This window comes from Aptenodytes patagonicus, chromosome Z (assembly GCF_965638725.1).
Source record: "Aptenodytes patagonicus chromosome Z, bAptPat1.pri.cur, whole genome shotgun sequence".
Taxonomy (NCBI): domain Eukaryota; kingdom Metazoa; phylum Chordata; class Aves; order Sphenisciformes; family Spheniscidae; genus Aptenodytes; species Aptenodytes patagonicus.
The window spans coordinates 29,256,067-29,280,993 of NC_134982.1; the positions used below are offsets into that span (position 1 = coordinate 29,256,067).

General features: G+C 42.8%; 1 protein-coding gene across 8 annotated transcripts in view; it reads right to left on the minus strand.

Annotated features, from left to right (window-relative positions):
• The window catches only part of ARHGEF28 (Rho guanine nucleotide exchange factor 28), a 122,427-nt gene extending 97,500 nt beyond the window's left edge, over positions 1–24,927 (minus strand). For 7 of the 8 annotated variants that reach the window (XM_076363383.1, XM_076363381.1, XM_076363382.1 and 4 more), the window contains exon 1: positions 13,815–13,866. In XM_076363383.1, coding sequence (XP_076219498.1) covers positions 13,815–13,850 — 36 coding nt within the window. In that variant the 5' untranslated portion in view covers positions 13,851–13,866. Of the gene's footprint in view, positions 1–13,814; positions 13,867–15,783; positions 15,828–24,863 lie in introns of those variants that run through there. The other variant, XM_076363379.1, reaches the window with a different exon arrangement.

A 24,927-nucleotide genomic window follows, 5' to 3' on the forward strand; every position in this document is an offset into this window, starting at 1 on the left:
GTTTTTTATTATTATTAATCATGCTTTTTTTTTTTTTTAATCTTTCTATGTTAGTTGTGAATAGCCCTTTTTGTCTGTTGAGTAATACTATGGATGGCTATTCTGGGGAGATAGGAACAGGGGAAGTCCCTGAAGACACTCCACAGACTGCTCCAGTGGGTGCTTGGCTGACAGCAGCCTGGTGCACAGGAGCACAGCCAAGTTTCTTCCACACGGGCACTTGTGGCCACAACTCCCAAACCACCTCTATACCCTCTGGACCCCTAAGGCTGAGGGACTAAGTAGCCAGCCAACCTTCATGTTTTCTTTGCACTAACTACATGCAACAAGGCAAATATTTCGTGGCAGTATTTCTCATTTCATTTCATACTCCTGAAAAAAACAAAATCAAGCTCAAATTGTAGCCATTGGCTTATACTGCTCCGTTTTTAAAAATGTTAATTTAGACTCAGTAAGGACAGGAACATTTTAAACTGATCGCACTGCATAATGTACAGGCATGAGGGAGAATTTCACAGCTCCTTGTCTTATAACGGGTGAAGGAAAAAAGCAAGAGGGAAAAACATGGAGTGGAAAGCCCATGTGTATATGGTAAAAAGCATTTTTTTCATAACCTACTCCTTACAACCCTCCAGAAGAAGAAATTGCTGGTAATTTCAGCAAAGGTTTTACAGAAGGAAGGCAAATAGGCAGCTAGCCGGTATCTGGCCAAACAATTAAGTGATTCATTTGGAAAATCCCATGTGATCCAACAAGAGGGTTAAACCCTGCATTACTAGAGAGGAATCAAAGGTAACAGAGACAGTAACTTTCACAGAGGAATATTAAGCTGCACCTTTTCTGATGCTGGACGGTTACCACACCTGGCATCAGAAACAGTTATTTCACAAAGGACAAGCTCATATCATCATCTCCAACACTTCCCATTTGCCATTGCATCCATCCTGTCTTCAGACGTTCTCTTTTCATGTTGCTCAATTCCGTCATCTTCTTCTCTAGGGCCACTACTAAAACATGCATCAGTTTGCTGTTCAGGCCACCACAAACGCCTTTTGCTCTAGCTTCTAAGTATCTTTTTTCTTCTCACCTACTCCTCCCCAAAATACCCTTGGTGCAGTTATGTCATCTCCCCTTCTCACCACCTGAAAATCTTTCGTAGTTGCATCCTACTACTGCTGGAGTTCACCCCTACACTTTCATCCCTTCCTGTCCCTCCATCGCTTTGCACAACACTTGTCCCATCCAGCCATGCCCCGTGCCAGCCACGCTGCTGCCTGCCCTCTCACAGGACAACTCCTCTTCCACCACACATCAGCCCTTCCGCCCCTCCTCATCCTCTGGCTTCAGATCTACACATGGCAGAGCCTGTCTTAGCCTGTATTTGGGGCAGGCGTATTTACTGTACTTTGGAGACGCTTTAATACCAACCCCCATGGAAGCTTTGATCTTTATAAGGTAAGCTTTGCTAGCCACCCTTTGGAAAAGACAGGAAAAAAATAAAATCATTTGTGCTAAAGGGAATGCCATGGCTGTTCAAAATGTATCTAATACTACATTTAAACCGGAATATTTACGCATCTCTTCCTTCAGCACAGTCTTCCCTTAGTGCAGAATTACATCTACTTAATGCCAGGTTTGAATGTAAAGCAATACTTCCGATAAAAGCATTAGGGATCTATATACCGCTAAAGAAACGAAGTTCACAGGACAGACTGAAACCATAAAGAAGAACCTCATACTATGTTTGATCAATTCCTTTCCTAAATTTGCAAAATCTTTTCTTTAGATTTTAATATAGTTATTGTACAGTTAATATAATTATTAGACAGTATGTTGCAGATGTAGCATACATAGAAGCATGCTTCTCAGGGTCCATATGGACCTCAGATAGTTCAAACCCCATTTAAGCAAAGCAATGGGAAGGATGTGCCACTTCACCACCTCGGCAAATAAACACAGCCCCTGGTCACAGCTGGTTTCTCAGGTAGATGCTGGGGAAGGTCCTTGTCCTCAAGTTCACACAGTGTTGATTCTGATGGACTTGCAGAGGAAGCAAATTTTAAAGTCAAAGAGCACTTATTGAGACCAGCCAGCCATTATCTTACTTAGATTTACGCCTGAGTGGCTCAAAACAAGTACCTCAACTCTACTGAACCACCACAGGGACACATGGGAACTGGAGACCCCTCAAACACCATCCAGGCCGGTAACAGCAGAGAACTTCAGGCAGCCACATCAACATCTCCGACTACAAAAATATAGCAGAAATTTTACAGAAGAAAAAGAGCATGGGAGAAGCCCTCAGTCCATTGAAGCCAGGAGTTTTGCCAACGATTTAATGAGCGCCAAGATTATCATTGCAATCCTTGAAATAAAAAACAAAAAGGCATGTGGGAGGACTGGGGAGAGAAGGCTGCAGCTACGGGGGCATTAAGAGAGACACCAACCCAACTCTAAATGCATTAAATCTGTGGCTGAGGAAGTGTTTGACAGCTTTGACCTCTCTGGGATGCATAAAGGAAAGCATACCTTTTATTACCAGTGAAAACACTGCCCTGGCACGAGCACCAAGGAGGAGATTAGGAAGGTTTGTGTTTTTAACAGGATTTATAGGTCTACGCACTCTTTCAATGTAACCAAACAGGTTTTTCAGACGTATGTTTTCCTTTGGTTTCTCTAGGGTGCTCGAGAGCTGACTGGGTCGGGCATGCAGCAGCACAGTCCCCTGAGCCCCACGTCCAGGGTAGGGAGCAGCAAAGACCAGGCTCCCCACAGCCTCAGAAAAGCTCCCACCTCCAGCCGCGCTCTCACACTCTTCTGCATCCCAGCGAAGGACTGGGGCAGGCTCCCCATGAGGAGAAGAGGGGAAGGGAGGTAGCAAACCCTCACGGCTGAGGCACAGCGGCATCCAGGCAGGCAGGACGGGCCGAAGGGGCGACTGTGGCACTTTCAGTGTGCCTGATCCCTACTCTGCTGCAAGTCACCCCACACCCTAATAAATAACTGGCCCTTAACCTGAACCGAGCTTCTTCCACTTTGAATTCATTTAGGTAATACCATCTTCTTCACTAGCAACCTGCCCCAGCAAAACGGGTGCAATGCAAAAAGACCTTTAGTGGGCTTCCAGATCCAGGCCATCACACTGTCTAACACTTAAACTTCAACAATTGGTCCCTATCCTTGCATACACAGCCTGGATAAATCTACCTTCCCAACAGCCTTTGACTATAAAAATAATACATTCTAAAGTACGCTAAAAATGTCTTTACCAAACTATGTAAGTAACATAATAGCTTGAGAAATAATGTTTTATCCAGCATTTTCAAGGATATTATCTGTAAATGTAATGGTACAAATAGACCCCACATTTGTAATTACATGCTCTAAGAAAAATATCTATGTACAGGAGTAAAAAAATGGCTTCTTTGTTCCCAAAACGCAAGTCCCAACATCTCGAAGTAAATGCGAATCCCCAAGCATTGCTAGCAATAATGGGGCTTTTTTCCTCTACGTAAGCTGCCACTACAATTTAACATAAATATTTCTTCACTGTTCAAAAGACTCACTTCAGAAAAATCTTTATATTTTAAGGTGAATTGTTTAAACATATTTTACTTGTGCTTAGACAAGAATAGTGGCTTAGACAAGAATTTTCCCTGAACAGCCATACAGTTTTAATGACCTTTGCTGCAACTTAGCTGCAACTACAAACAATCCTACACAAAAGACACTAAAAAAGCAGTAGGGAAATTGTAAATAAACACAAAACAACCATACTCAAAACATTAATAACAAGGACAACATTATAAACATGCCTTTCTAATGTTCAGTGATGTATTTGTAACATCCACCAGTTCTTGTGGACAGATTGCAGTAAACATTGTCATGGACTTCTTTAAGAAAGCATGTGCCCTGTTTGAATGGAATGCAATAGGATTCAAGGCTAAACACAAAATGGAACAGGAATTACACCCAGCAAAGGGAAGGAGTAACAAACTGAAAAACAAAATAGGAGATAATGCTTTTAGAGAAATCTTCAGCTTTTAACTTTCTAACTGTATAGCTAATATAATCTGAAATGAAAATTGGGGGGGTTTCCCCCAATTGAATGACTTAAGAGAAGAAACAAGCAAGTATAATTAATTTCTTTTCTATCCAGAGTAACAGAACAAGCATAATTCCACGTACAGACTGGAGACAAGGTATGTGATGATACGGTCATATTTAGTATTACACATTGCCCAAAAGTCTACATGTAGATTTTTATAAAAGTTGAATATGCACACATGGTTGCTTTGAGAAGAGCCGTTCCTCTGCTGATTTACACTGCAAACCTCCACCAGCATCCCGAGAACCTCACTCATTCGCACCAGGTAAAACACTGGTCTTCAGCCTTCGCGCCTGTGCACAAGACACTGCCTGCATGCGGGAAATGCACCACGGCAGATTCTCCAAACAACATCAGCTTTTACGCACCAAGTATTTGCAGGTACTTCTTCAGTGTGAGGCAGCTTTGCGAGAAATGCAGCGCAAGCATTTGTGCAGACACCTCTGGGCACAAGTAAGAAGCATCTCCCCAACATTCGCTTAGGGCAGGACAGCACAAGGGAAGCCCAACGACTAGCAGCTGAGGCAGCTCTCCGTTCTTGTCAAAAGAGTGAGAAAAAAGGGTTCAGTGACCACTTGCATACCAGAATATAATCTGAAGGATGCTTCTAGCAAGGTCCCAGCACAACCTTGAAGAGAAAAGCACTAACAAGAAATTTCCTAATGAAGACCGATAAGCTACCCTCTTTTGATATGAAATATCAGCAAGTTCATCACTTTGGTTTAGATGCGGTGCCTTTTTAAAAAGAAAAATAAGTGTTGGTAGAAGCTATTGCCACCTTTTTGACTGCTAAGTAGCCCAAATAAACTGGAAAAAAATAAAGCATTGTTACATCCAAACTGATGACAAAAGTACACTCTAAGCAAAAAAGAACAAGAAGGATGGAAGAGATCCTGAGGAGTTAACTAGCTGACTCCCCTGCCTCAAGGCAGGATGAACCAAGTTATTCCTCAAAGATGGGTTTTGTCCACCCTGTTCTAAAAGCACCCCCCACATGGTCACCTAACACACAGCACTGGGAAGTTCTTCCCACCTGAACAATTCCCTGTCTGGCCTCTCCCACCTTCCGCAGCTGGTACATATTTTGGCTATTTTAAGGACATAACAAGTCTTTGGCCTTGGTAACACGATAGCTGGGTGATAAGAAATGGCCAGCAACATGCCAGAAGGCCACAGTAAATAATTCAGCACAGCCTCCGTTTCAGCACAGCTGTTTTCATGCACAAGCTGAGCTCTAGCCTGTGAATGACTTCAGAGATGGATTTTTTTTTTTAATTTGTTTTGAAGAGGAGGAGAGATGAAGGGTTGTGTTTTATTTTGTTGGGTTTTAATAGGAGATCAGCCTTGAACCTTGTGGGTTTTCAGTCAAGCTTACTGCAATACTCCTCCCTCGGTGACAAAGTGAAGTACATCTGCTGTATTGGGAGTTTCTGAAATTGCATACACTGGTATTTTCCCAAAGCTGATGTCTCAAAATAAGCTACGCTTTCTGCCTCCTCACTAGCCTCAACACAGGCTTGCTCTCTTCACAGACACAGGCAGAAGAACAAGTTTCTTCTTGAGAACTGCAAGATTTGGCCCCAGGAAAAGGAATTAGAATCCAACAGAATTTAAAAAAAAAAAAATGCAAGCATCTAAAATACTGCTTATTTACCACAAAACCAAATACAATTCCTCTAAAAAGAAGAAACCCAGTAACAGGTAACAACATACATATGTCTGCAAGTCTCTATGCTGCTCTGCACTGCTAAGTTGCCTCTAATGTTATCCACTTTAAAAAGAAACACATACTAGACATATTGCATTTCATTCAGTGCACATGCAATATGCCCAGACACTTCCCAGGTCCTTATTTTCTATAGCATCATCTTATCACAAAAAATTGCTCTCCTCAGTCCTGTTTCTACTGTTGCACCCTTTCAGTCAGCCCTCTGCTTTTTGTTTAGCTTCTGTACCTCTTCCAGCTCGCATTGCTTTCATCCCTGCTGCAAAGCACCATACCCAAAAAGATGTCAAGCACAGGAGGAGCTTACGGTTCACCAAGGTTGCGAGGGAAGCCTGGCACAATTTTAGGCCACAAACCAGCAGTATGGCATGCAGCAAGGAGGCAGTTAAAAAAACAAAACGCTGCAATGCAGGTGTCATGTAAAGCTTTCATGCTGCACTGCTATACTGGTATACAGGGTGATGGCAGGGCAAAGGAACAACTAGGGTATTGAAGGGATTAACTCATAATGGAAGATCAAAAGGCACATAAATATAGTATGATGTGAACAACCAGACATTTCAGAAATATATTCTAGCGCCAAACACAGAAGCTCAGACACTTTATATGATCACAAGTAGGTGGCTGCAGGAACTCAGCCAAGAGCGAGAAACCCCCCAATGACTCTGTAAATCACAAAGATGAACAGAATGAAAGCATCCACTAATTTCTTCCTCAGCACAGGCTGGCAACACTAATCTCTCATTTAAAGGTGCAGCTGGCAGCAAGATCATTTACATGTTACCATGAGCAACACCCAGCCGCACTAACCTGACCCACGCCAGACCTGGGCACACAATCTCATTTTTGTTGAATTAGTGAGAGCACACGATACAGAGCTTATGCCGGCTTTGTGCTTTTTATGCCTGCTGTATGTCAGCAGCAGGAAAAGAGACAGTACCAGATCTGGCTGCTGGTGCAGAATTAATCTACCAATGCTTTTAAACAATCTGAACCAGAGACCAAGTTTATAGCAAATCAGCACTTGGCATCACATGGCCACTACTTTCTTTAACTTGCCACCAGTGGTCTTAAAGCTGTGTTTAGTGCACCATCAAACTGTGACAACAGGTAAGGTGGAGAAAAGTTTTCAGTCTCCCATATGGCAAAGTAATCAATACATGTGGAGAATGGGCTATCTTCTAATTCTGGAACTGCTGGGTAGAAATAAAAATAGCGTGGATGCCTTTACCAGAAAGAAGGGGGAAAAAAAGAGGAATAAGAAGAAGGAGGGAAAAAAAAAATTTTTTTCAAGCATTACACAGTGCCAAAACATGTATTAACATTCTTGCTGGTCTGTTGTTAAAAATATCATGCAGTGTTTTGCTGTCAATGGCAACACAATTTATGTTGGTGCATAAAATCATACAGAGGAATTAAGAAGCTTGGGAATGAGCTGTTCACATACATAGGTCAGAAAACCTCTGCAATAAGGCATATTAATAGAAAATGAACATCCATTCTGACATGTAACTGTTAACTAAGCAAAAGGCATTACCTCTTTCAGTTGACTTGATTTAAAATATATAAATCAGATTACTTATTATTCTCATGTCCTATGTGACATCAGGGCTCTACTGTTGCAGACACTACACAAACACATGTAAGCACAAAGTCCCTGCCCAGAAAAATCCTAATCTAAGGACTGAACAGGAAAACAAAAAATGGAGGAAAAATAATACACCATGGGAGCAAAAAATGATCCGACTGCTGATGGACACACTTTGAAGTACCCACTCTTTTCCTTCATATCTTTTAAAATAGATCCCATTCTTTCACACGTCTTTCCTCAGTCTCATTCTGGCAGCAACTATGCATCCAAACACAGGCCAGCCTGTGCACACTCTTCTGTGTGCCCCCATGCAAGCCGCCCACGATGGACCTGACCAGGCTCCCACAGGGGTCAACAACAAAACACTCATGACTCCAGCCAGCGCTGGATCAGGCCAGCAAACACAGCTCCGTGCATTAGCAAATGCACGCTGGAAGCCCAACACACATTTACATTTTAAACCACATTTTTCTGTTGTGTTTTGAAATCACCGTCTAAACAAGACAGTCATTTCAGCCTGGTTGAACACACAGATTGGCCCAGGATTTGGCCAATCCTACTGCAACAGCAAAGAACATGAAAGCACAGGACGGGCAAGACGGGCTAGAAACTGGCTTCTTTCCACAAAGTGCTGGCTAGAAGATACTGAACACATGGCAAGAGCAGAAGATCCAAACGCTGTATCCCACCATGGAAAACTCTATCCCTTTCCACCCCTCTTCCCACCTCAACTCTTCTTAGTTCAGCATGGAGAAACTGGGAAGGCACACAACTTGGCAAGGTAGACAATCAGCTACTCACTTTGGGATCAAGTTGTAAGTCCTATTGCCACTTCCTACTGGTATCATGCAAAGGCATGCTGGAATTGTATATCAGTTTGAACTTCACTTCAATCATTTAGAAAACAGAATAATATTGTTGACTTATTTCTGTTAATTCTGCTTCCCCATTCTCATGCACATGAAATCCATGCATTTGTAAAGAAGGTAACAATTACAGCTTATTTGTCCCTCTAGCTCTAACTAGGCATACAAATAACATACTTTAGAAAAAAACATTTGGAATTTCTTCCTGCCAAACAAGATGATTCACAACTTTTTAACTCTCTCACCAAGTGTTTTCAGAGTCCCTCTGCCTATGGACCTCTGAACATTTTCCAGAAGGTGTGCTCAAATTATTCCCAGACACAATGCTAGAGTACAAATAAAACCCTGTTTATTTAATCACCTTTTGCATGGGCCTCAGTGCAGAACTGAAAATTTCAGAAGCGTTCAGGATTGTGTGAATATCAGAGTGCACTTTACCATTGCCTTCAGCTGGAGCAACATCAACCAACACGGAGCACTCTGGTAAACTCTCACCTTTGAGGTAAAAACAGCCCAGACAACTAGAAGTTGCTGACAGAGTACCAAATTAATCCAATCCCTGGATATGCATTAAAATCCTCTTTTGAAATTGAACTTTCCACCACCCTTTGCTTTCTGGCCTTTTCAACAGGACTTTGACTCCTAATCTGCAACTTTTGTCTTTAATTTCCTCCACTGTAGAACAGCCATGCATACTCTGAAACTGGCCTGGAAGTAGTTTATGCAAATGTCCATTATGAAACTCTAATTATTTTTCACCCTCCATGCCACTGCTGTCAAGTGTGCAGACGGTACAACAGTACCAGGGCTAATTCAACGGAGAAGCATGAAAGCCAGCAACGGGGCAAGGCAGGATGGCCCCTGGCAGCTGACTGGACAGAGCTCCCTTGCTTCATTCCTTGGCCAGTGCCTAGTGGCTTGTGTCTTTTTTTACTGGATAAGGAAATTAGCTTATATGTGAACTGAAACATTTTAGAATTAATTCTGTTTCACCATGTTTCTCACCCACGGAAATCCCTGTAGTTAAATTGTCCATCAGTACAGCAGGCTTTGCTTTGAAGAACCTTAAAAATCAGTCCAGGAATTTGCTGTTGCTGTCTGCACTCCTTGGGTATGAAGTATGTCCCTTATTTCACCTTCTCCTCCCTGTTCCTTACTCACATACCTTCTACGGCCAAGATTCCTGTGAATAAGCAGTTGTGTTTTCAACTGGGTCTCAGGGAATTATGCCAGCTCATCCTTGAGGAACCACAAGATTGCAGATTAAGAAAACAGTGAAGATGCTAACGAACGTGGCTGTAGCCCAGGTGTTTGCCCTAAAACTCCTGGAGGGAGGGTACATCCTTTGAAAAAGTAACAAAAGATCAAAAGACCTTCAAAATTGTTACTTAATGACAGAAGGAAATAAAACAGCATGGATCCAAGGGAAAAGTAACTGAGGTTGTAATACAGACATGTCTTTGTAGGGACAGGCTACAGGTATCTTGCATGTGATAAAAAAGCTGCCAGACTGTCTTGCCCACACCAGCATTTAATTTCCAATTTTGCATGCCTACTCTCTCTCAAGAGAGTCAACCTCTTGGGCCAGCAGTTAATGTGGAGGCAGCAGGGAAGCTACACTGTCATCTCAACTTGCTCAGAGCAAGTCCACCTGGATGGCCAGCCATGGCCACCAGGCTGCACTCATTCCTCCTCCTTCACTGCTACTGAGGCTGAGCTCCAGCCATGCAATGGTGAAGGGAAATACTGGTGTGGATGGGGCCCAGGTTTGCTAGAACATGAATTCAGGACACGCTGCCTCAAGTGCTCCAAACCCTCATGAGAACAGCGCTTGGCCTCAGTACCTCCCACTTCACTGCAGGACAAGGGGACAAAGGTCGAGACGCAGTTTCTCTGGCTCCCATTTATTCTCAGAGGAGAGATGGCTGTGAATGCAGACTCGATGCACCTCCCTCTCTCTGCCTCCATCTAAAGCAGCTGCACTCCTTTCTTTGGAACGGTAAATGAGATGGGACGCACCTGCACCCCATGGGATGCACCTCCCCTGATGGGAGATGCCATGAGCAAGCTGCATTGGAAGCAGTTTCCACTTACCGTCAAAGCGAAGCAAACTACCACGCACAAAAATATTCTTCATACAGACATATTTAACTTCTAAACAGGTTACAGAGGAAGGATGCTGCCCCATCCTAGCATCCTAGGTTAGGATCTGAGAAACTTGGACAGGAGTGTGTTTCACCACACCTTTCTTACATTTTAGGCACATTGCTGCACTTATATCACCTCAGACCTTCTTTGTAAATGAAGTTAAACATCTCCTGACTACAAAAGAGCATTGTGAAGAACAGTGCACTACAAAGACAACCAGGCACTGACATTATTACAATGATGGAAAACATAGGCTCCTAAAACAGAGAGCTTTAAGCCAACATCATATAGGCCAGAGCAAATCACCAACCCAAACAAACAAATAGCCGGACAAGCAAAGAACAGGCATGACCATGCAAACTGCATAAAGACCACGAAGAGGGAACATGCTGGACAGAAAAAAGTCAGGGAAAAAGAAACCCTAGAAAACTTGACACACTTGGCACACTGCAGACCCAGCCCAGGCAAAGACCATCGCTGAGCTTATCCAAGGTGGGAGAGTCTCCAGACACTTGGATGCTCTGTGGCTGCGAGCAGCCCGGTGCTACATCCCACCCTCAGCCCTCCCCGACCCAGTCAGACAAAAACCTGCTGAACCCTCACTGTCTGTAGGAATACTTCAATACATCGGTATTAAACAGAGAATACATAAGCATCCCACTCTCCCTGGCACCTACGCTTCACCAAAGAAGCTGTAACAGTGTCAGAAGCAAAACGCAACCCCAAACAAGAACAAGCCAGCAGTGACACTTAAGAGAGAGAGAGACTTGGTGTAGCAGAATAGAACAGAAGTTAATTAAGCTTTGACCTCGAGCACTTTTAGGCAACTCCAGTGGTTGTAGGCAGGAGCATGTGATATCTTAGGAAAGTGCATTTCAAGAATAGTAAGTACAGTACAGGACCAAGTGGAAATTTTATTTTCCAAGAGATCTTGAGTCTCAAAGCTGGGAGCCTGTGTTTCTGCCTCTTCCCAGAGAATTAATGTCCAAATACTCCTTTGGAAGGACAGAATTGACAAATAACCTCCACCGCCATCTCCCTGGGAGATGAAGCCCCTCTGATGTCTACAGGGAACTGCTGTGGATATCCTCTGCGGCTCAAGCATCTCTGTATTTTTCTCTGCTGCTCCCACGGGAAACATTCATCAGGCTCTCAGCAGCGAATAATTTAGAAACTTCTGAGATCACTTATTTTCTGCTCTTGAGAGTTGACTACTCCCACGGTATGTTTGCCCCATGGCAGCAAGATATTTCTTTGCCAATGTCAAAGATCAATGTTGGTGATCAGTAACGCTTCTTTAAAACAAACAAAAAACAGTCACCTACCATTAAATAAGAAGGATTTTCCATGAGAGAGATTTGTTTTTCCACACTAGAAACTGCTTTCAATAGGAGGAACAACTGCCATGCATAAATTCTTTAATATCTGAAAAGTGCTTCATCAAATATTTTGCTTTTTGTCTTTCACAGATAGTCTTTTTTCCATCTACAATGAAACCAGTGGCTGCCTGAAGATAGCACGGTCTTATTCCATATACTGTGTTTAGTACACTATGAAATAAAAAGACGCAGCTTCCTGCTCTCCTTGCAGAAAGAACTGGATAAATATAATTTATTTGTATCAGTTAAAAAAGCATAATTCAGAAGGGCAAAAGCTATTTAAATTCAAGTTCTACTTACTTAAACAATGTATTATTAGCATTGAAAGAAGAGACAACATGTATGATGTTTCAGTTTATCCTTGGCTAGTCAATCCTGAAAATTAGACTGGCTTATAAGGAGTAATTTTATGATGCGGTTAACAGTATTTTGCTGTCTAGAAGCCGGAAACAGGCTCCTCAAATTAACCAAAAAGCATGTGCTTCAAATATTTAATTTTCTGTTTCACTACCATTTACTTTTTAAACCATGACATTTATGTGTGTTGTAATTAGATTTTAATCATATTGCTGCCACAAAAATTACATATAAAGAGAAGTGTATCAAAATAATGCATTTTTGAAATGGAGTAATTTCATAGAGTATTTTTAAATTATATTTCACAAAAATTATATTACCCAGCAAGGTCCTTGAGCTTTCTGAATGCATTCCCTCTTATGTAACAAAAAAGAAACAGCTGCCACTCAGCCAACCAGATTACGCATACTGTTTTAGATTTGCAAATAAATTCAGTACTGACAAAGTGTGACAGTTTAAAGTAATAGCGCTGTATGAATGCATCCTCCAGCTGTGTAACAACTGCTCACATACAGCAAGTCAACAAAGTACCTTGCATAATTTTTAAAAATGCGTATTATAAACACAGAACTGCAGTTATTCTCAGATAATTTGACATGAAGTACAAGCCTCTCAGACAGACATTCTTGGAATAAAGAAGAGTGTAAAATCCACTTGATACACATGCTAAGCATGTTTAAATACAGCGTGAAAAGCATCCTAATTTTGGACCCAGCATACAGTAGATCTCTCTTTCTCGCAAAGAACAAGAACCTATGCTTTCATAGAGGCTCAAAAGAAGGGATTATTTCCTACCTTTTGACCACTTCCACTTTTCCTGCAGAAAATAATGTGTTATAACCATATGCTGACATTTTTAAAGTTGCAGATGAACAGTATGCAATTGCCATGACATGGTATTCTGTAGTTCCACTGTTCCCTTTAAAAGGGACTGGAACACATCAGAGAAAAACCTGAATTCACTGCAGTGCAAATATTTGTCTTGTTTCTTCAGTCTTCCAATGAGACGCTTTCTCTATCCCTGCTTACGGATGAAGATTCAACAGATTTTAGACAAGCTCAGCTAGCCAGAGAACTGCTTAATGAAAACTGTCTAAGGAACTGCACAATCAGAAAGGACTTTCATGTCTAATTTAAATGTCTGATTTGGTTGTGTTCTCCAGCAAAATTACGCAAATAAAGCAGGAGCAGTTGGAAGGAGCTTCCAGAACTGATGAAGTAATCGGACCCAACTAAGAGAAAAGAAATGCCTTGACTCAAGAACTTTTTCAAGATGGACAGACCTCTCTGATCTTCCCAGACACACTGAGAAGTACTCAGATTAGGAACAGTATTGTGACAGGCAAGACTGTGAAGCTGCAACACTTTCAGACACTAACTCACCAGAGCAACTACATCAACCTCAGATGATCAGTATAAGGTCTGCCAAGACCTCCCCAAGTTTTAGATGAGGGTTGAGAGACAACCTTGAATCTTTCTCAGTCACCTTAGGATGTTCACGTAGCCCCTTCCCACCTCCTGCAGAAGCCCCGAAAGCTTTACACACCCTCGTTCCCACATACACACAACCACACTCACCTACACAAAATATACGAGGCTATCAAAAAATTACTACAGTCCCAGTTTCTGGGAAACTCACCCCAGGTGCTCCCGCTGCAAGTCTCTGGAAGTCCATGTTTCACCACTATCCTCAGGTTTGGCAGGACACTGGGGACCCAGAGGAAAGACACCATCTCCACCTGCTCCCCCCACAAGAAAACAAGTTGGTGACCGCCTAACGGCAATCCAAACCACTCCCATCAGGTTTCTAGCAAGTTAGGGAGACTCCTGTGGGATTTACCCACCTGGGCTGGTGAGAGGCTGCGGACCACAACTAGCAAGTTAGCAAAGCTCAGAACCACAACCAGCAAGTTACCAAAGCTCAGGGCCGGTACTGGCTCTCACTTGTGCAAAGCTTAGGGCAAATGTTCCCAACACATTCCTAAAATCACATTCTTACATCCATCACTCTACAAGTGACTAATACACCCCAAGCCCTCTCTGCCTCCACCTGATGAGTCCCTAGATCATAAGAGATGTATCACTATTAGTCCCCAAATGCACAGCTTTGTACCATGCTGTTATTAACTGGAGTAAATAAAAGGTGGGAAAATTCAATCTTCCCACATAATAAGTGAATTCTCCTCAGAACTAACCAACATCTCCCAATATTATGATGTCCACAGATTTACACAGATTTCATAAGGCTACATCTGGCTCTCAGGGTTATAATCAAAATATTAAACAGAACTGGCCTTAAATATGATCCTTGTAATATCTTTCTCTCTACCCTAATAACTGTTCTTGCGGTATCTATATATTCTTATCTCTCTATATTAATCTCCACCTTCTTTATCTTCCATAAGAATTTCCTGTGAGACATGGTATCAAATGTTTCATTTTCAACAACTTGGACTAAACCCATTGCACTGCCCTTCTCTAGGTGGTCAGTTATCTTATCGTGGGAAGATACCAGATCGGTGTGACGCAGCCGCCTATGATAAAACTGTGTTGACTTTTATCCATTAGCACCATGTCCTTGATTATTCTTTCTGTGAAAATCTGTTTTTAAAACCTTGCACCACACAACCAACATCACATGAGCAGGCCTCACAAAACCCTTCCCCTCGCACCACCTTTAAAGACACTGCATCTAATTTTTGCGAGCCTGAGATTCCCACTCCCAAGCTAATAAAATGAAAACTCGTGCTGATGCATTAGCAATCCCATGTTCCCTCAGTTCTCCAGGGTACAGATTATTTGTACTCCTCCATTTCCATCCCCATCTCATCACATTAAGCAGATAACTGTTTTGTTTCTGTCTTTGTTTCACCTTTTACCACCCTTTTGAAAACCATTCAGTGCCCTCCCACCACCCTCCTAGACACCAACATTCATGTACCCCTGCTACTACCATTCTCAATGCAAACCACGGCAGAACAAGCCAAAAAAGACAACCATGGTTTATTAATAATAATGACTAGATTGCCCAAGTTTTAATCCTCATACTCACATCCCATTGAGGGCACCAAGTAAATTAAGTTTACCTAATGCATGTCCTCACTCCTGTTACTACCTGGTTTTGAACTCTGAGTTGACCTATTTTAAGCAATCACTTCAGGTTTTGCAGAAAAAATTCTATTTGATTACAAACTTCAACTTACTCATTTTTTGACATGATGTACAATTTCCTGCTTTGAGGAAGTGGAGAGAATGGTAATTTGGAATTTTATAGGGAAAAAACAGCCATAAATTGTGGGAGAGAGAGAGAGAGTGGTGTCTCTTCACAGGCAGTAACTCTGCTCTTGAAAAGTGCAATTGAGACTACTGAAGGAGAAGAAAATAATGATCATAGAAGGGAAATAATTCTAAACTTACTTCGGAGAACTGAGCTACAGTACTGAAAACCATCGTCCCCACACATGCCTGCATCAGACAGCAACATTCAACAGCCTGTGGTCTCAGACAACCAGAGAATGGTTTCTGGTTTCATTCACCCTGCTTTTGAATGAGCCATTACCCAAAAGAAAGCGACTCTCCGGGCAGAAGCCTAGTGTTGTAGAACTTACATAAAGAGGTACTTCAGCGCAGCTCAACTCCATTGTCACAGCATCTAGAAACAGAATAAACCAGTGGAATTATTACACACCCATCAGGAGGCATTGATATCATTATACCCCATTTATGTCTGCAAACTAAGTCGACATCTTCCAGAATTAGGGGAAAAAAAGGACATCAAGCTTATCAGCCATCCAGTTGCCCCGAATTCCCCCAGGATGAGGAAACGCTGGTGTAATGATTCCCATGTAAGGCTGGAGGAGGGATGGCTGGTGCTGTGTGCTTTTCACACAATAGACACAGTAAACAAAACAGGTCAGGCTGAGCCCAGCAGCTGAGACATTTGTAGTTGCAGCAAATGAAGTAGTGGGAATTGCAGCAGTTCTTATCTCTAGAGGCAAAAAACTGAATCTGACCTCGAGATGTAGCTGTAGCAACTTTTACTCCACGCCAATATCCCAAGTGTCTGGTGCTGTTCTTTTAGCAACTTCATAGAAGATATCCCCAAAGCAGGTTGCCTTAATTACCCTAAACAGCAAGCTACTGATACAAGTCATCACTGGAATTACTGTAATTACAGTCGTCATAGCAACCCTGATTTCTATTATTATATTTCAAACTCACTACATCCTCAAAATTCATCTCTAAACATAATACTCCTGTCAAATGAGAAAAGCATACCAGAAGCAACTCCACATCTTTAAAACAGCAAGGTGGGCTCAACAACTACACACAAGTCCTCTTCTACTTGCTGAAACAGGCTATGAAAAAAGAGAGTCTGTCTTAAGAGGAGGCTGTCTCAGCTCAGAGTGGCCCTGTTTTTACAGCTGAACAGTTTCCAAGAACAACACAGTTGTGCAGTTCATTGCTTGTTAATGCATAGGTACAGCCTGCTATGAGTCAGATAGGATTTGAGAAGTTCCCTGCCTACAAACTGCAGAAATTAAATGCACAGCTTCAATCAAAACCAAAAATGACACACCCACACCCTAGCACACACTCCTTTTAAACCATGAGTTTGTTAATATCTCCTGGTGCCCATCAATTAATCTACATTCACAAGTACCTACATTCTTGCAGTTTGACTTTAGTACAGTTTTAAAACAGAAGGCAAAACCCTTTACAAAATCACTGGCCACAAATGTTCAGCCAAAAAAAAAAAAACCCTTTCATATTGTAAGAAAAGGGTATCAAGGCAAACACTAATCCGGCCAGCCTAGTCAGCAGCAAGACTCAGACAGAGGGGTTTCTTAGTTTCTGTGGAGGGTGGAGGTATCCCACAGCTGACTCCAAGGCGTCTCGCTTTGACAGGCAGAGACAAAGCTCTGCAGTTTCCAGCAACAGCATCCTGAACCCAACCTTAAGAGCAGCAGCATGGGAAGTGCAGTCCTGTTTGTACAGAAGAAAACAGGGTTACAAGAGAAATTAAGAAACCGTAACATTAATTCCACAAGGAGTATTTTAAGGTGGAGCTTTTCACAAGTGTCACCTTACAGAACGGATGAAGCACATTAACTTCTAACCCAGACCTGTCACCAACTCACAATTACTGCCACACACAGGTTGTGTACATACAGGGCATCACTTCATGGTTGGCTGAAATGACAGACATGCCAGCCAGCTGTTTTACACCATTGTTCTGTTCTACTGTATAAAATCCCTTCACCTTTAATGGTTCTCCCTCTTTAAAGGAATACATCCAAACTAAACTCCACCATCTCCTCTGAAAGAAAATATGAGCACATTCAAATCATTATGCCATGCCAACAGAATAAGACCTACGCCCAGTTACTTCTGTCATATGACTATCTTGACTTCCAGAGCCTCAAGAGACATATCTCAACATCTTCCTCCTCTGCAAGGATGAGAAAGGCAGGTATCCAGTCTAGACGACCTATTCTACTGCAAGTGTGTACAAGAAGGCATAATTTAGCCCTTCCTTTGGGAGATTATCATTGCACCACCAGTACAATAAGCTTCTTTTGTACCAGATAATACAAACACAACTCATTGGAGAGATTATGCCATCCTGACTTCAGTCCCCTTTGCTTGTGGATCCCGTCGGAGCTTGTGCGTTCGGAAATACTAAGTACCTAGCTCAATATGGATCCTGAGTGGATAAATAACCTGAAGATTTAGCTCATATGAAGCAATCCATGTTTTCCATACAGCACTGACTTGAACCATGTTGAAATATGATCAGTACTTTCGACATGCGCTCCCCTGACAAACCAGCTTATAATGGTGTTTCCTGGATACAAAGATGTACCTAATGGTACTCTTTTTGCTTCCTGCAGAAGAACCAATAAACGTCAACACACAGCACTAAGCGACCTCTTCTGCTTTTCTCACACGCTCAAGAGTGCTGGTTGTTTAGAAAAAAGTTTTACACGAATGTCTCGCGTCTTTCCTCCATCTGGGGCTTACGGTAACTCAGCTTGGCTGCTGGAAGTGGCTGGGAGGGGCAGGAAGAAGAAGAGGATGCACGTAGGGAGGAAATACTCAGCTCTGACTACGTAGCAGCTCTTGTGCAACGTCTGTTTCAGAGCGAGGGACTGAAGGAGACACTATCACATGCACCCTACTGCTCACCTCCTCTGTATGGCAAATTGCTGCTCAGCTCCCCAAAAAGCAGGGTCCCCAGCGCCCAGGAGGTGCCATGTAGACAACCACTCTCTGGTCCTGAGGAGCAGTCCTACTCCACACAGCAAGGGGAGGGTCAAGCTGCGCAATGTCATGAATACACATCATTTCACAGAGCAACACCTGATCTCTTCCTCTGACATCTGTGCCTCTGACACAGAAACCAGCAGGACGGGTATCTTAACAGACAAACAGGTCCAGTTTCAGACACTGCCCACAAATGTTGAGCTCACACCACTGCCAGCAGTAGCAGGATTCATCTATACACAGAAAAACCTTTTTCAGCATCCTGTTTAGCAGTACATTTAATGGAAGCATTTATTGTGATGTGCTGCAAACTGGAGAGACTTGCAGCATACATTTCAGTCAAATACAGGTAAATATACAAAAAAGAACAAAAAATCTTGAAAATAATTTTAATTAACTCTTTTTTCAATCTACATTCTCCCTTTAAACCTAGTGTCAAATGCTGTTGCCCATCTCCTGACCAGCTCAAATTATTGAGATGAACATCAACAAATATTTTGGGTTTTATCAAAGACGTGAGACCTTTCAATAATCCCTCCAACACTTTTCCTCACCCCATATTTTATTTATTGATTACTAATTATGGGACTCTCATATATGCAATTTCTTTCAACATTACAAATTTTAGCATTTTATAGCATGGTTTCCCCAATTATCAAGACACATTAGAAGGACCACAGTAAGGAAATAAACCGATGGAAAATAAAAATGTCAGGTATTGACTTAACTGCATTTTAATGGAAAAGACGTCAGTTATCAAACTTTTTTACTCTGTACACACAGAAGAAATGAGATAAGGGAAAGCATTATCTAAATCTCAGCAGAAAGGCATTTCTACTGGCTGACAAGGTGACCCTTCAGCCAACACTGTGACTATTTGGCTGTCCTAGCACCTACTGTGTATCATCAGCATTTTCCTAGACACAAAAGGACACTTCCTGATCCTACATCAACTTGGCTTACAACTCACAACTTGACTTTCTCCTCTTCCCTGTAAATAAAGCATATAACTGTGGGAGAGAGACACAGAGAAGGTGAAGACAGGACTCTGGTTTTGATGCTGCCCTGTGATTCAGCAGCCACTGGTATGGACTTCACTTAACTCAGGACTCCACTGCTGCTGTAACGAGCCTCCATGGCTCATTAAGCAGCACCAGACCACAGTTTGTGCAAGCCTTGCAAACGGCTGCAAAGTGTAAGCAGTGGTATAAAATACACATTTCATACTTTTCTTCCATGTATCAGTTCAAAGATAACAAAACACAAGGTCTTTGGACCCTGCTCCCTATATTGTCTTTTCAGACCATAATCCCACACCTCTGTGCCACAGACCACTACTGCTGTTTCATAAATTGTAAAGCAACTAACTGAACATCAAAACTGTCAAGCTATGTAAATAAACCCCCAATGATGCTTCGCAGGTGTCTTGGGATTCAATTCTTCCTTTTTTAATTTTATTTCTGTTTGGTGATGGTCACATTGAAACTCGCGTCTATAGAACACTGAGAATTACAGTCTTATTACCACCATCAAGACAAGCATATTAAATCTTTAGTTCTGAGAAACTGGAGCAACAGGAACGCAAGGGTGCGTCCCACCCAGAGGCCACTGGAAGGTAGGCAGGAATCCCCAGAGCATCATTCTGGGGATTAAAGCATTCATGATGCTTTAAAATCTAACATCTTTGTCTAAGCAAAATGCCTTATGCATTGTAAAAGTCCAGCAGCACAGGCATATTAAGAGGTCTTCTACCAAGCTCTCTTCCATTGGATGACTGTTACACATCACCATTATCACTTTGATTATTTTTTACCATGCCACAGGACAGCCTCTAAGATGGATACGAATTATTGTACATACTGTGTTTATACTTCTCAGATCTTAATACTCTTCAAAAACAGTGAGATGCGAGTGTGGTGCTCACAGACCAGCCAGTTTCCATTAATAACGTTCATCCCACTGCTTCCTCTCAACAAGCACAGCAACTGAACCAAACTGTATTTTTGAATTTACAGATTCCATCTGAGTTACATTACGTATGTATACCTAAAGGCTTGCTCACAGCTTCCCAAGCACCAGGAACCGCGCTGCACAGCGATCAGGTCTAACGTGGTACAGAATGTACTTTTACATGCAGATCCTTGCCCTGGACCTGATTAAAAGATCTTGGAAGAATTAAATGAAAGGTAAAAAGTAGCAAGCTGAAAATACACACATAATAAATACTACATTCCCAAAGTCAGAGATTTACAACTTTACAGCCAAGGTTTTTGACATTATCTTTCATTTTTACACTTGGCTCTCCTGAACATCTAGAGTATGCAGGAAAAGGGAGGGAACAAAGCAAAACCCTCAGCTAGCAGCTTCACAAGCACACTCATTTACTGCCTTCTAACAGTATTCAAACTGAGAGGTGGAATAAACCCTTGCCTATTAAATTTATAATGAAGCAGCTTGCACTAGTGTTGATTACTTCACCATACATTAGTTGCTCTTGAAGCAAGTGAACAGAAGAAATGCAGCTAAACACCTTTTAAAATAGCTCTCTCTTCAACAATCTGAGACAAAAAAATCCTTCTCTCTAAACTGGAGAGGTATGGATTTGATGGGTGGACTGTCCGGTGGGTGAGGAATTGGTTAGATGGTCGCATCCAGAGGGTAGTGGTCAACGGCTCAATGTCCAGATGGAGACTGGTGATGAGTAGCATCCCACAGGGGTCCGTATTGGGACCGGTACTGTTTAATATCTTCATCAATGACATAGACAGTGGGATCGAGTGCACCCTCAGCAAGTTTGCAGATGACACCAAGCTGAGTGGTGCGGTCAACACGCCAGAGGGACGGGATGCCATCCAGAGGGACCTGGACAAGCTCGAGAAGTGGGCCCGTGTGAACCTCATGAGGTTCAACAAGGCCAAGTGCAAGGTCCTGCACCTGGGTTGGGGCAACCCCCAGTATCAATACAGGTTGGGGGATGAAGGGATTGAGAGCAGCCCTGCCAAGAAGGACTTGGGGGTACTGGTGGATGAAAAGCTGGATGTGAGCCAGCAATGTGCGCTCACAGCCCAGAAGGCCAACCGTGTCCTGGGCTGCATCAAAAGAAGCGTGGCCAGCAGATAGAGGGAGGGGATTCTGCCCCTCTACTCTGCTCTGGTGGGACCCCACCTGCAGTACTGCATCCAGCTCTGGAGCCCTCAGCATAAGAAAGACACAGACCTGTTGGAGCAGGTCCAGAAGAGGGCCACAAAAATGATGAGGGGGATGGAACACCTCTCCTATGAAGAAAGGCTGAGAGAGTTGGGTTTGTTCAGCCTAGAGAAAAGGAGGCTTCGGGAAGACCTTCTTGCAGCCTTCCAGTACTTAAAGGGGGCTTATAAAAAAGATGGCAGCAAACATTTTAGCAGGGCCTGTTGCGACAGGACAAGGGGGAATGGCTTTAAACTAAAGGGGGGTAGATTTAGACTAGATATAAGGAAGAAGTTTTTTACGCTGAGGGTGGTGAAACACTGGCACAGGTTGCCCAGAGAGGTGGTGGATGCCCCATCCCTGGAAACATTCAAGGTCACATTGGACAGGGCTCTGAGCAACCTGATCTAGCTGAAGATGTCCCTGCCCACAGCAGGGGGTTGGACTAGGTGACCTTTAGAGGTCCCTTCCAACCCAAACTATTCTATGATTCTATAAAAAGGAACTTAAATCTTCCTCCAAAAAACATCACCCTATTCATGGCTATCGTATTTCTTTAATTTGTTAAAGCCACAGCCATTTTGTGTTCCTTAGCAGGGAAAATATTTAAACAGTGTCCAAAAACAGGTCACATTTTTTAACCTTTTAAAAATAGATTTGGATTTTAAAACACAAAAACAACTCTAGAAAAATGCCTCAGACAGAAGCCTGCTCCTGAGGTTGGCAAAATGCAGTCTTTATGCATTCCTGTATTAACATTCTTAATGTAGCATTTTCATTTCAACTAAAAATAAAATGGGGCTCTAGATTTTAGAAGCCTTAGAAATGTGAAACGTGGGTTATACATTACTGAAAGACAAAAATAAAACCAAATATATAGGTAAGGTCACTAAAACAAAATAAAAGCTGATTGATACCATTGCCGGACATGTGTCTCACCTCCCTTACTCCTTTTAATGCCCATTTTGACAGAGATAGTAGCTTTCTAATGATGGATTTTTTAATGCCTTTTAGAATTTACTACTCCCTAGTTTGGACACTGTGAAGCCATGAGACGAGCAAAAGCAAACTCTTTAAAGGGTTCATACAGCACAGTTGTACAGTTTACTGACAAGGTAGCAAGAAAGTGGACCAGAAACGTTTGGTACTACAATTGCATTCAAATGCATGCTCCAATGCTATCTGTGATGCTTTATCATCACTCAGGCTTGGCCATCCACCAAACTGCTATAACTAACAAGCAAAGTTAGGGGATATACTGTGTGTTTAATGACGCTTTTGTAATTTGCATTCCACCTTCACAAATAGCTAGAACAGCACAACTCTACAGCCATTAAGAGCAAGAAACAGATTTTCGATACCAAAAGTCATTAGATATAACTCTGATATTCACAGAAGCAGCTTCCATTGAGATGTGTGACTATTCCACCTCGCAGCCCTCTCCTAATTATTATTGTAGTTTAGTGGTACCCGCTTGTCTTAACGATGCTGAGCCTGAAAGACAGAACTCGCACAGCTCAACTAGTCAATAGGAAAATATGTAAATTTTTGAAAATTCTGTAAATTTTGAAGAATTTCAGCAGAAAACATTGAGGAAAATTCCAGTCAAAAAGTATGAAAACTGATGCAAACAATGACTTCTGTAGCTTCAATGCTTGGGCACAAAACATGCATGGTGATACAAATTCTGCTTGCTGTTCTAGGTAGCACCTTAGAACCTAAAAGACTTATTTGTAGAAGGCACAGAGAATTCCTGCCTTCAGTTCCTGCCCTGAGATTACCGTATACCCCCATCTATAAATGGGAAATCGAGATGTGCAGGTGCCGACTGACTGACGTGTGGCCATGCAGGGAGCTGTTTTTGGCTGGCAAAGCCAAAAATTGGAACTGGATCTTCTGAGTCACTATATTAGTCATAGGCTATCCTTCCTATATCCTGGTGCAAATTCTTGTTCAACGTGTTATTCAGATCAAAAGAATGTCGGGCCATTTCACACACCATACCCTTCTGAAAAGGCCCCACAAAGGAACTATTCTCGGGGGAGACAATGGGAACTTCTCCTGAATAACAGCTGCAGTTTCAGACCAAGAAAAGGCATACTCCTCCCTGATATTACATAACAAAGTGTTGGCAGAAACGCCTAATTTACAAGTCAACTGAGAAGGCCAGATGAGTTTCCTGGTAGACTGAGATACATCTATATGACCGCTTTCTTTGTTGCACTCGATATTCAAACACCACTTTGGAAAAAGAAAAGCACTTAAGTACGCAAACCTTTTCACCAGATTTTTGTCCTGTCAATTTTTCATACCGAAGTCACAGAATACAGTTCATTTTTTACCTATGTGGAAAAACCCCTCTCACTCAAATGCCTCCTGAAATCCTATTTCCACGAAGTGTGGTAGAGAGCAAATTATCTCTACAAAAGAAAACACCTGTGTCATCCGTTAGGCTTTCTATCGCATTCCTGTGCCTTATAATGACTTAGAGAAGAACTACCTCCATCTTTGTATAGGACCAAATACAGAGGCAGGAGTAAGTCCATAAAAACGAAAAAGGAGTTTAGACCCTTTCTTCTGTAAAAGAATCACTGTGCAGGTTGAAAACTTGTGCGACTCTAAGCTGCATACACCAGTGTCCCAACAAAACGCTACCAAGAACTGCTTCTAAAGATGTTTCTCGGAATTTTACCGTTAGAAAAGTTTTCATTTCCTTTACATTTTTCAGTTGTTAAAGAAGTTAAAGTAAGTAAGTTAAAAACTTCTTTTGCTCCGGCTGAGAAAGGCAAGCACTTTCATGACTAAAACCAAATAACTTGTCCACTTAGGGATAAGAACTGAAGAAAACACGAGCGGCTCTTACAGCAAAATAATGAACAAGGAAAAAACACAAAAGTCTATCTAGAAAAAAAGTCCTCCCGCTCCCCACTTTTGGGACTTTGGACGGTAACTGGCAGCCCACGGGAAACGTTTTCCCCGGACACGAGCGGAGCCCGCCCGGGCGTGCGGCGCCAGGACCGCGTCTCCGCCGGCAGCACCACGCCGCTGCCGCCGCAGCTCCCGGGGGCTTGACGTCGCGACCCGCAGAAGGGAGAGGGCAACCCGCCGCCGCCCCCAGCCCAGCCCAGCCGCCCCGGCCCCGACGCCCACCCGCCCCGCGGGGCCGGGGGCCGCCGGGCAGCAGGTGCCACGGCCCGGGCTCCCCCATCCGCCCCGAGGGCAGCGGCCGCCTTACCTACGCGGGGCGTCCCCGGCGAGGCTGTGCCGCCGCCGCCCGCGCTGCCGGAGGAGGAGGCGGC